Source organism: Hypomesus transpacificus, chromosome 19, assembly GCF_021917145.1.
Source record: "Hypomesus transpacificus isolate Combined female chromosome 19, fHypTra1, whole genome shotgun sequence".
Lineage (NCBI taxonomy): Eukaryota > Metazoa > Chordata > Actinopteri > Osmeriformes > Osmeridae > Hypomesus > Hypomesus transpacificus.
This window is the reverse complement of record NC_061078.1, coordinates 2,217,971-2,230,580: the sequence shown is the minus strand read 5'-3', so window position 1 is coordinate 2,230,580 and position 12,610 is coordinate 2,217,971. Positions and strand designations below refer to the sequence as shown.

Below are 12,610 nucleotides of genomic sequence, written 5' to 3'. Positions count from 1 at the left end.
AACCACTCACAGTGCACACGCAGGAGGAAGGAGGCAGCACAAACAATAGACAGAAAAAAAGGAAAAAAGAAAAAAAGGCCCAATTTGGAAAAGTACAGTACATGTGGAGGTCAGTCAGGGACAGGAGTGAGATGCGGACAGTAAAGGAGGAAAGGGGGATGTAGCTTTAGGAGCACAGAGGAAGAGTACCGCGGGCCAGAGCAGAAATGAATTCCTGTCAATGTGATTTGAGAAGCGGGTCCTCAGATGCAGCGTCATGGAGCGTGTCGTCCATGCTGCTTAGGGGCCAGATTGGCCTGTTGTGTAAGGATCTCCCCCTCACTGACCACAGTCTCTGTGACTGTCTACAGTCCCAATCATCGTCAGAACAGAAGGGAAGAGAAACACAGACACTGCCGGGTGATGATAAGATGGCCACTGGGCAAACATGCGGCAAATCAACCCCCACAAAAAGAACCACAGAACACACACACAGACAGCCACAAATACACACACAAGTACGCACATACGTATGCACAAATGGGAACAGAAGAAGAACAACAACAACAAAAAAACACGTGGGTCTGGATGAGGAATATTGAACAATGAGTATAAACCTGGGCTTCCAAAGCACAGCTGTCTGCAAAGGGAAGAGGAGCAGAGCAGGGCAGAGGGTTAGACAGGAGATTCACAGACAGACAGTCCACTCAGACACACACTCAAGTATATGTGTAGTCAAGTACCGTGTGATGTCGGACGTTTGTTTATCCCTAACAAAGGCATGCAGTGGAGACAGAGTCAGTATGCGCCCGAGGGGGCAGAACTATGAATAGCAGCAAACAGTAACACAGGGAAATTATAAGAGAACACACACACCATCAACAGTTACCGAGCTGTAAATCCTGCTTAGATGGAATTCAAAACAACAAAGGTGGAAACTCGATGCTCTGTAGACATGTAATCCGGCCACGCAATTAGACAATGATTGTGCACAAACAGGAATTGGACAGTTAAGATATCACGGTCGGGCCATGTTGATATTTAAGGGAGAAATGATAAGTTGCTGGGAGTCTTCACTTTTCGGTGGCAAGACTTTACAGGTTTAATGAGTTGTGGATCAATTAGTTGGTGATGAAGTGTGATCAAGATCGAATACAGATCCAGTCAGAAGAACTCTGTACTCAGGGGATGGATCAAAGGGATGATCTGCATATAAAACAGCCATACACCAATGATACACACAGGCTATGGGAGTTGTTGCCATTACTGTTGACAGGTTTACTGAACATTTATTGCAGTGTTATTTCTGGGAACCATGGGTAAAAAAAAAAAAAAACTGTTATCACTCACAATTAAAAAAAAAACTGTCAGGAAAAACTGCTCGTCTTCGTAAAGCTTTTCTACCTTGTACCGGCTTGAGCTACAAGCTAGCTCCAGCATGGGTTTATCTAAGATATCCCAACAATGTTCCCCACCTATACGGTAAAAACCAAGCCATGGAGGAGAACAGAGATATCTAAAGGTTATTACAGTAGGGCCTTAAATCTCTGGAATAGAAATGCAATCGATTTGAGTAGGAAAGTTGGTTGTATTGTGAGCAGTATGTTGAGATAGCGGCACTAAATCCTGGTCAGGGGGAAAAAAGACACGCATGGCCACACAACCCATCGAGCAGAGATCACTAGTGCGAGCAGGCCTGCACAGGCCTGATAATATAGCCAGACACTATAAACCCCCACACACGCAGACACACAAACAGACAGACACACACACACACACACACACACACACACACACATACTGCTGGGAGATCCAAAGATTGATTCCCAAGATACTCGCAATCATGCATAAACTAATGAAAAACATACACGGTTACATGTTATGTGAATGCCAAGCGTCACTGCACTCATTTGGGCGCATGAATGTAGCTGTTATGCAGCCATTTTCTCAAATGGGTTAAGTATCAAAGCCCTGAGGATGAAACTGCACTAAACTGGATGACCAGATATACAGTCTGATAATCACAGCAACAATGTTTTTCACCCCGTTATCATGTCGACACACTTTTTAATCCGCAGAATCGTTTTTGGAGTATGGAGCTCTGCCAAAATGTGACTGGTGACCCGTTCAGCCGGAAAGGACAACAGAATTAGCCAGAGTAGTGAGGAGAGGGGGCCCCATGCTGAGAAGAGAACAGCAGCCTTCTCCGAGTCAGACCGCTGCAGTGATTGCAGAACTAGAGCACCGCCACCCCAAGCCGTCCCCAACCCCCCTCACCCACCCCCTCACCCCTCAACCCAACCAGTACTATTACGCCAGTGACACACTTGCTACACCGGTTCCTAACTCTCACAACATCACACATCCAGCAGTCGCTCTCTTCCCATGTTGGCGTCTACGGTGACTAAGTGACTGTGACAGAGAGGTTGATGCCAGTTGGTTTAGTTCACATTTCACCATAAAGACAGTGTGCCCTCCAGGCTAGGCCTGGAATAGAATGTCACGATGGAGCACGTTGCCACAAAACAAAGCAGGTTATTTAGAGTGTGTCATGGAAGAATGGGGTTTTAATATAAAGACGAAGAATAAAATAATCCAAGCAGAACGAAGATTTCAAAAGATTTGGTATAAAAAGGATTTGGTATAGTTATCCTCAATCTTTTTTTTTCTTTTCTTTTTTGTATCTTTTTTTAATATTTTTTTTACAGATTTTACATTATTACTGACGTTGATGCTTACAGAACGTAAGGATGCTAGGGGTGGTGGTGGAGGGTGGGGTGTGTGTGGGGGAGGGAGGGGGGGGGGGCTAAGTACATAAAACATTCAATTTGATTTGAAATGTGTGTGCAGACTTAAGACTGGCTGAATATGAGTTTAAACGGGGCTTAGAACACTGAACACTTTGATGGGCAGCGCCCAAATAAGCAGCATAAAGCCGTAGCTTTGCCAGGGAACACAAGAGGCATATGTGAAGTCTTCTGTTTGGCTGTTGGCAGGGACAAGGGGTGGGTTTAGCTCTCAGACAGGGAGCTAAAGCTGCTTCCACTGAAACAAGAGGCTTGGAGGGGAGTTCCCCAGCCTGCTAATTAAACCTCACCAGAAACTGGACCAAATAACTAGACCAAAACCTAGAAGGACGGGACCAGGGGAGGAGCTCCTGCCAGGGTGGCCCTGACCTGGACGTGCTGACGTGGAGCCCAGGCTTCCCTCATGTCCGGGGGCAGTCTGTCACTCGAGAGAGAGAGAGAGAGAGAGAGAGAGAGAGAGAGAGAGAGAGAGAGAGAGAGCACTGGTGTGTGCCCACACCAACCACAGTTAACGACCCTATCAATTTAAAACACCAACACAACCGCCACTTATTCTCGATCTGCATTTTTCATAGCCATGCTTCCAGATATGGCGCAGTAAGCAAGAAGAAGGTCTGCCTGCCCCAAGGAGCCGACAAGCAGCAACTTTGCAAGCAGACCCATATAAATATTCTAAGCAAGGCTGACCTGGTTACAGAATGCCCTTGGGAGTGTGAATTAGCATCTCAATACAGACGCTGCTGTAGCGGAGTGAAGATTGGGATGCCAGGGATGCCAGGGACGGTCCCCAAACAGTGGAGCACACCACTACACGAGCCCAGAGAGCATGCGTCACATTGACAGAGAGAGAGAGAGACAGAGACAGAGAGAGAGAGAGAGAGAGAGAGAGAGAGAGAGAGAGACAGAGAGACAGAGAGACAGAGAGACAGAGAGACAGAGAGACAGAGAGACAGAGAGACAGAGAGAGAGAGAGAGAGAGAGAGAGAGAGAGAGAGAGAGAGAGAGAGAGATTGGGGAAATGGAGAGAGAAAAAGCAGGCGAAGAAAATGAGACAATGAGAAATGAAAAGAGAGAGGAAATGGAAACAGAAAGCAGAAAAAGAAATTGAAGAAAATGTAGATAGAAAGAGAGAGGGAGAGAGAGAGAGAGAGAGAGAGAGAGAGAGAGAGAGAGAGAGAGAGAGAGAGAGAGAGAGAGAGAGAGAGAGAGAAAGAGAGAGAGACCAGCTCTGCTCTAAGAAGCAGTGCCACAGCAATAGCGCCTGAGGACTTTAAGTCCATCCACAGGGACAGCTCTCCCTGCTCCCTCGACCAGCCCTAATCTAGGTGGACATATACACACAGTAAACCCACCACAACAGAGACCAGTAATCAACGATAATTTGATGTTTCAGCAACACGCTTGTGTTTGACTATAAATAATAAATACATTGCACATCAGTTTATACGCGAGGACATTATTCGACAATCATCAATAGACCATGTGGTGGCATGCTGCATATTAATAAACATGCTGCACTATTCAAGGTGTAAATCTGATATGCACCTAAGAGTCAGGACAATTTCTGGTTTCAAATGTAATTGAGCCTAAAGCTTTTGATCAAGTTTGATAAAACTGCCTTTTGGATGTGCTAAATATTAGCTTCCATATGTGTGCAGTTTGTGGTTTTGTATGTAACCCACTATAACTTTAGTCTGCGGATTTGACTGTACTGTTTTTGTATGTTGCTGATGCTGTACTGCATGTCTAAATTGTTGATGTGTAATGAATATTTATGGCTGACAGCATCTGTAGGTTGTGCGTGTGCAGCATGTGTACCTGTATGATGCAATGGGTGAAGTCTCCACACTGCTTCTCTGTGACTGTAGAAGTGCACTGTGTCTGTTACACATGTAGGTCAAGAGTCTGTTCACTTTAAATAAGAGGCAGGAAATTCCCCTGGCCCTTCTATAACTCACACAGAAAACCTTTCTTCATTCCACTTGGAACCGTTCATTGTTTGCTTCATTGAATCAATACTAACCACTTAATACACTGCGAGAAATCATTTTTCTCAGGCAATATTTTTTGTCAGAATAAACTTCGAACTCAGCAGAGTACTTCACTCATACTTTGCATGACGAATGGTCTGAAAACCTGCTCTGTATAAAATGGATGTGTTTTGCTTGATTTGTTTGCAGCATTCAATTAAACATCAGCAAACAAAACAAAGTCTTTACCTCCAGCTGCCATTCTTTATAAGTGGGGCAGACTAAATCCATAAGTCATATTGGTACTACACAAATCAAACATGCTGAGTAACTTCAAGTTCTTGTGATATTTGAAGCAGTGCATCCTGCGCCAAGGTCATTGTTTGTCTGAGGTACTATATGACCATCCGTACTGGCCTAAAGCCTTGTTATTTCTATGTGAAAGCTACTGGCAGAAACTGAATCCAAAATCACAGAATCCGTCACATTGGTTTTGGTGCTGCCCTACAACACTGCAAATACAACCTTAACCCTGACCACAAATCCATGAACTTCCTATGACTCCATAATGCCATTTATTCACCTTCAGAGGATGTGTTCTCTATTTGATCTTTTCTCAAAAATGTATTAACAATTCAAGACATCAGGAACATTTAAAACTCTCAATGTCAAGTTACGGTCCTTTAGATAGAAAGTAGAAAAAGAGCAAAGTCTTGCGATTTCAGAGAGCTCGGAATGCATTTCATCATAAAAATAAAGTTCCCTTCAAATCATGAGTTGAATATTTGTTAATTATTATTATTATTTGTACATTAACTACTGCTGCATGTACTTGTCTTGTTCATGACACCATAGGTACCTGTATGAATACACACTTAATCAAACAAATATATTTTCAGAAAACCAAATGTCATTTTTAGTCCACTGTGCTATTCTATGTTGTGTTGTGAACTGAGATAATGTTGGAATAATATTTATCGATCATATAAACAGAGCCACACATCACATTGCATCAGTAAGAAGCATACCTCCAGCCATGATCTGCTGCTCCAACTCAGTCATCTGCTTCCTGTAGGCCCTCAGCGCTGCTTCCTTGAACGTCGGGCGGATGCGCTTCTTAGGCGGGGCCTCCACGAGCTTCTCCTGTGGGACGTTCTTGTTTTCGTCCTCCTGTTGTTCTACGCTCTCACAAGCTTCGGACGCTTCCTCCAACTCCTCGACCTCCTCCAGGTCTTCGTCCCCTTCCTCCATGTCTTCGGTCTCATCGGGTTCCTCCACCTCAACATACTCCACCATGTCGTCATACTCGGCGGTGTCCTCGGTCATCTGGGTGTCCTCGTAGTCCTCGCTGCACGCCTCGTCGTAGTGCTCATCCAGACTGCAGTCGTACTCCAGGACGGGAGCCGCCTCTTGCGCCGCCTCGAAATCCTCGGAACCTTCCAGTTCTTGAGAGGCGTCGTAATCCTGAGAAGCATCGTAATCCTGAGAGCCGTTGTTGTCCTGAGTGGCCTCGTACTCTGGCACGGGCTCTTCCGTGTCCTCGGCGTTGGTCTTGTTCTCCAGGTTGGCTAGCACCTGTTCCATCACCTCTACGTAGTGGGTTTCGTTGTCAACAGGCTGATCTCCGGTTGCTACTTCTGCAGCCGCCGTCTCCTCCTGCTCCTCCTCGGCTTTGTAGACGAAGGGCTCGTTGTAGACGTCGGAGTCGATGGTGGTGCTGGAGTCGTTGGGGGTGGAGGTGGAGAGATTTCGGAAGCGGCCCATGAAGGAGGAGGAATTGGCGGGTTCCTCCACTGGAGCACTTGGAGGTTGGGAGCCCTTGTTCCACACAACCTCCAGGGCTGATTTGGCCCTCTGTAGTGTGGAGCCAAAGCCAAAACCAAATGATTTATCAGTGAGATCAATGCTTAGCCTGCTGCTCCAGGACTTGGGGACCTCTTCGACTTTCTCAGTCCTGATCTCACTCTGACTGCGGTACATGGTGGCTGTCTTGGTTTGGTTCTGGTGAAAGCTGTGATTGACATCAAGCTCTGGGAATGTTTCTTTGTGTGTCACCTTAGGAGCTGCTTTAGGGGCCGCTTGAGGGGCTGATATAGGGGCCACTTGAGCCGGGGCCTGGGGGACCACCTGGGGGGCAGCCTGGGGGACGGCCTGGGGTACAGCCTGAGGTGTAGTCTGGGGGGCAGTCTGGGGTGCAGTCTGGGGGGCAGCCTTGGGGGCAGTCTCGGGGACAGCCTGGGGTGCAGTCTGGGGTGCAGTCTGGGGCACGGCCTGGGGTGCAGTCTGAGGTGTACTCTGGGGGGCAGCCTGAGGGATTACCTGGGGGGCAGCCTGAGGTGCAGTCCGGGGGGCTGGCTTGGGGGCCACCTTAGGGGCCTGTTTAAGGCTCACTACAGGACTTTCTTTAGCACTCACCTTGGGCACCTCAATAGAGACCACTTTTGGGGGTTCTTTAGGAAACTCTTTACCAGTTACTTTGAGGGCCTCTTGGGGGATGGTTATAGGGCTTTCTTTAGGAGTCACTACTGGGCTTTCTTTAGGGGTGATAATAGGGCTTTCCTTAGGAGTTATAACAGGGCTTTCCTTAGGAGTTATAATAGGGCTTTCCTTAGGAGTTATAACAGGGCTTTCCTTAGGAGTTATAATAGGGCTTTCTTTAGGGGTGATAATGGGGCTTTCTTTAGCTGTTATTTTTGGGCCTGGTTTAGAGGTTGCTTTAGCACCCTGTTTAGAAGTCGTTTTAGAGATCTCCTTAGTCATCACTTTAGGGGTCTCCTTGGCAATTATCTTAGGAGTCTCCTTAGCCAGCACTTTCTGGGATTCTTTAGCTGTTAATTTAGTATTTGCTTTAGTGGTTTCTTTAGGGCTCTTTGTAGTTACTTTAGAAACCGGTTTAGAAGCAACTTTTTGGACTTCTTTCGTAGTCACTTTGGAGCTTTCTTTCAGGGCCTCTTTAGATTTGCGGACAGGTGGCTTGTGGACAGGCTCCTTCTCTATGACAGGAGTAATGGGGATGTAAGTAGTGATAGGAGCAGGGACAACGCAGGGATTATCTAAAGTCATGAAATCCTCCTCCCCTTCAAACTGTAGATCAACCTCCTGACACTTTGTGATGTTCTCAGGGAATCCTGGTATGGTTGTGGGGTCGAAGGGGCTGCTGACCTCTGAGACCAGGTTCTGCTCTATGGAGGCATCCAGGCCGGAATCAGTACCCTGCTCCAGGTGATGCCAGTCTTTCCAAGGAGAAAGGTCACCCTGCAGGGAGAGCTGAGAACCACTGTAGTGGCTCCTGTCCCCAGACATGCAGACCATTCCGTTACTCACCCCACTGTCAATAGTCTCTGTGGTCTCAGCCTCATTGGGCTCCACGTAAGAGGGGTTCTCTTGGCTAAGGGGCTGGCAAGGGCTGGCGTACCAGGAAGAGGCCATATCCTCCTGCTTCCTCTGCCACAGCTCCTGGTCCGAGGACGACAACAGAGAGCCGCCGTTGGTCCGGCTGAAATACTGGCTCTCGGAGAAGTCCTCTGAATAAGACTGGCAGAGTTTGGAGCAATCCGACTCAGAGCGGCTGAGCTTGGGGGTGGAATAGTCACTCTGGGACAGCCAGCCCGGTGTCAGGTCAGAGTAGTAGGCCTTGGCATGTTTCTCTGATTCGTCGTATGAATCGTCGGCGTAATGAACCGAGCCCGAGTACCCTGCCTCGTCTGCTGACCGGCTGTGGTCGCGGGACCTCTTTTTGTCTGATTTACTTTTATGGGCAGGCTTTGTAATCACCATTGCATATTTATTCTTACTCAGCTCATCCAGCTCTTTGTCGCTGTCCATTGAATCCCAGTCATCGCTCTCGACCACTTTGTCCTTCCCTGAGACCTTGATATCCATTCTTTCGTAGGTCTGTGAAGAGGATAGTCCTTTGTCTTTCCTCTCCTTCACATCGTGAGTCAAGCTATCTGTGGAGACGGATATGCCTGTCCCTTTAAGTTTATAGCATTTTTTCAAAACTAAATCCCTATCTTGTGGGGTTGAAAAGATAACAAGAATAGGTCGAGGTTTAGCGTTGGAACATTCTCTTTGTTGGCCTAACCTATGGGCAAGTTCTATTTTTAGTGTTTTATGTGCATCTATGAATCCCATTTTATCTTTCAGAATGGAATAGATGACACTGTCAGTCTTCTCTAACTTTTCCTCAGGAACATTGAGGAACCTGAGGGAGGCCTTGCTGGCCTGGGGGCTGATCTGCTTGATATAGTCGTGGATGTCACGCGTCTCCCTCCGGGACTGAACGAACCCCGAGCGGAGTTGCTCGATCTCGCTCTGCACAACCTCCACGCTGCTGGAGATCTCGTCGATGGAGCTTTTCAGGGCATTAACATGCCCACGCAGCTCAGACAGCTCTGTCTCTATTTGGCTGATCCCCTGCAGCTCCTTGAAGATCATCTCCATCACATCCTGGGTCTGGCTGATGCAGCCCGTGGAGGAAGAGCCGGGTTCAAGGGTGGAGCTCTTTTGCTGCCTCCCCGCCCTATCCAGAGACTTGCTCCGGATGCCGAGGGTCTTCCTCCAGTTGCTCACCTCAGAGTCGGAGGAGACACATTCTTGGCTCTTCTTCCATTTCCTCAGCTTACGTAACGCGCCCAGCCTGAGCGTTTGCAGACTCGAGCGTTCGACGCGTTCGCCCTCAGAGCTGCCGTCAGACGGCGCTAGGCTGATAAGGCTCTTCCTATTTCGTCTCACTGGCATGGTGTGAGATTTCTGCTCATCCAGTCTGCGGACAGGTTTGGTCTCACTCAGAGAGTCAGAGTGGCTGCTATCGATAGACAGAACCTCTTGGAGTACACTCTCATTATTATTTAACAGACGAGCTTTCTTCGGGAGTCCGTTCGCTATAGCGACGCGATAACTGAATGTCGGAGAGAGGGATGAGCAGTCGTTTTTACCGTCTTCGTCTTCGAGTGATATGTTACGTGCAGAAGAGCATTTAGAGATTTTCTTAACTGTGGTTTTCAGCGTGGTAGAGAAAGTTGGATTACGTGCTTGCAAATTGGTGGTCAATTTGGACTCTTTATTTTCACTAGGCTCTTTTTTCTTTGTGGGATTGGCCAATTTCTTTGTAAACATTCCTTTGCAAATCTTTTCAATGTACAATGATATGGTCTTGAGTAGGGCAGAAACCATGGAGGGCAATACTGGTGAGATCTCTATTCCAGATGCAGTGAATCAGAAGAATCTGAGAGCTCAGTGAAATCGCAGGAAATCGCCCCAGTGGCAGTGGAGGGTCAGTCCCAGGACTGCGACAGGGCACCGAGGGTCCTGTTCAGACGACCTCCACGCACCGACGCTGTCAATCCAGAGGTGGAGCTCAGAAAAGGGTTAAAATCCAGCGGCTCTCCTGGAAATGAGTAGCATTGCCCTGGAAAAGAGAAGAGAATGGAAGATATTGAACAAAGGCGCATCTCATCCTGGCTGTGAAACACAAAGCTCACCCTTCCACGGCACAATAGATCTCTCTCCTGTCACTGAGATGAAACCCAAAAACTGATGAAAAACTGTGATTCACACTCCTCTACCACACATTTCTGCAGATTCACACTTGGCAATCAACACAGACATAGCATGACATGGTATGCAAAGTGTAAATTATAAAAAATACAAATAATATATATGTAGATATATGTATATATATATACTATATATATATATAGTATATATATATATATATATGTGTATATATATAGTATATATACACTTTCCTGGTATATACATAAAAACCCCAACACTTCTTTGGTTTTGGAAGGTGATAAAGAAAAACGTACGTATCACAACAAATTAATTTAATCATAGCATGGCATTAGTGGTCCTGTGTTATATTTCTTTTTCTAAGTACTGCTGAGGGTGTGTATAGATTTGACAGTCTTAACACTGGCCTCACTGATATACCCACCTTCTACAGCAGGAGGCAGCCAATTATTCTAATGACTTCGATAGTCACAATGCTTTATTACACAGTCACTGCGGATTTCAGCCGTGCTTTAGAGTAAATAGAGGAATGACACTGAATTTCCACCAGGGTGGTAATATCAACTAAATTGTTTGACATATTTGAACCTCCAGTCTCTGAGAGTAATCGGTCACATAACATATTATGGACCTAACCCTGACTACATGTCCAGGTGACTAATTTGAAATAGTAGACCACAGTTTTCTCTCTTTTGTATTGTTTATTTAATTCAATTTTCAACTCAGTGTGGCAACTGTTTATAGAAATTTAGTTTTTCCAATTATTTTCCACAAAAAACGATTTGCCATCTCATTTTCTGATCCTAATCGCTCCTGTGTATGACTGGTATATTTTTCATCTAACCCTAACAAAGATGAGCCAGGGGTGCCAATTTTCACTGTGTTCCTGGCATGGGGCTGGGTTAGCAGTTGAATCTGAATGGAGACTAGCGTAACCCCACCCCCGCTGACGGGATGGGTGAGGTATTGATTGTAAAGTAGACCTGGTCTCTTGACATGTGAGGTATTTGTTGTGAAGAGAAGCTGACAGCTGCTCCACATTAGTTCCAGGGTTTTACACTGATGCTTCCACAGTCTCTTGATTAGAGAGACATGCACACGTCAAATGGACTGTGAAACACTGTATAAGAGTTTGCCTTTACGGCTCTGAAGCAGGGCCAAACATTAGCGGTAGGTTTTATTGCAAGGCCCTCAAGCTGGGCCTTCTTCATCCTCTTATGCGAGCACTAGACCTATAGCTTGACCGGCACTGCATCATTTGTCATTTGTTAAACCTGACTGTCAGAATTGAAGGGCGACTTGGGCAGGGCTGTTTGCACTCAGCAAGCCACCATTTTGCATTTTCGGCAACTACATTTTTCAAAGGCCTTTCAAGGCATTCGATACTGTGGGGAATTGTAGTTCCTGGGTTTAGATGGGGCATATGTGTGCTGCACTTTAAAAATCAGAAGTGTCACTTCATACAAGGAGATAATGTTCCAGCTAGCTGGACTTAAGTGACACGTATGTGCAATAAGAGGGTTCAGTCTGTTGATTTGGTGTCTAGCCAGACATGTGGTCGACCACACCTAAAAATACCTGTGGAACAAAAAGGATCAACAACACATATGAGACCACACACTAACAGAAGCCTCAAAGCCCACAGGTAGCCAATCACCACACACGCCAACAAGCAGGTAGCCAATCACCACACTCGCGAACAGGCAGGAAGTCAGACAGAGATAATCAGAATCACAGTGTGCGTTAATGAAGAAATGCCAAAACCTAGATTAGTCACAGCTATCACCTTTTTCTAATCTAAAAATATTTGAACACTGTCACACTTAATTTTACAACTAGGCTATATGTGACAAATTTAAATATTTCCTATGAATGTATCACTATTGAAAGGAAAAGAAAGATTGCGACTGGTAAACTTCCACTCACAACTTTCTGGTAATATTGAAACAGAATCCCCACCCATGTCTTTTAGCAGCGGCCCTACAGTGTGTCTCAGGAGGTCTTGAGGAAGTGCCCTAGTCTGCTCCACACTGCAGCTGTGTATCCATACAGGGGAACAGTGCCGTGTGGGCAGCAGGTGACAGGAGAGACTGATATGATGATGGTGGATGACCAATTAGGGAGCTGCGTTTCTGCTGCCTGGATCTCCTACTGACATCTACATGTTAGGGGTTTGACAAATGAAACATTTGCCCTCTCCCCGAGGAAGGGTTGATACGCAAATGACTTGAACACACCCCGGAGTCATTCCTATATCGTCCCATTAGAGGGTAATGAGGTGGGAAGTTGGGAGAAAGGGAAGAGGGATGTCCACGCGCACTAATCAAGCGGTCATGT

At 46.3% G+C, this 12,610-nt stretch overlaps 1 protein-coding gene across 1 annotated transcript in view; it reads right to left on the bottom strand.

Annotated features, from left to right (window-relative positions):
* The window catches only part of LOC124481997 (protein unc-13 homolog C-like), a 74,306-nt gene that overhangs the window by 54,924 nt on the left and 6,772 nt on the right, over positions 1-12,610 (bottom strand). Inside the window, exons 4-5 of the mRNA XM_047042320.1 lie at positions 5,785-10,166; positions 597-619 (exon numbers count right to left, since the gene is read on the bottom strand). Of these exons, the coding sequence (XP_046898276.1) occupies positions 597-619; positions 5,785-9,931 (4,170 nt within the window). The 5' untranslated portion in view covers positions 9,932-10,166. The remainder of the gene's footprint in view (positions 1-596; positions 620-5,784; positions 10,167-12,610) is intronic.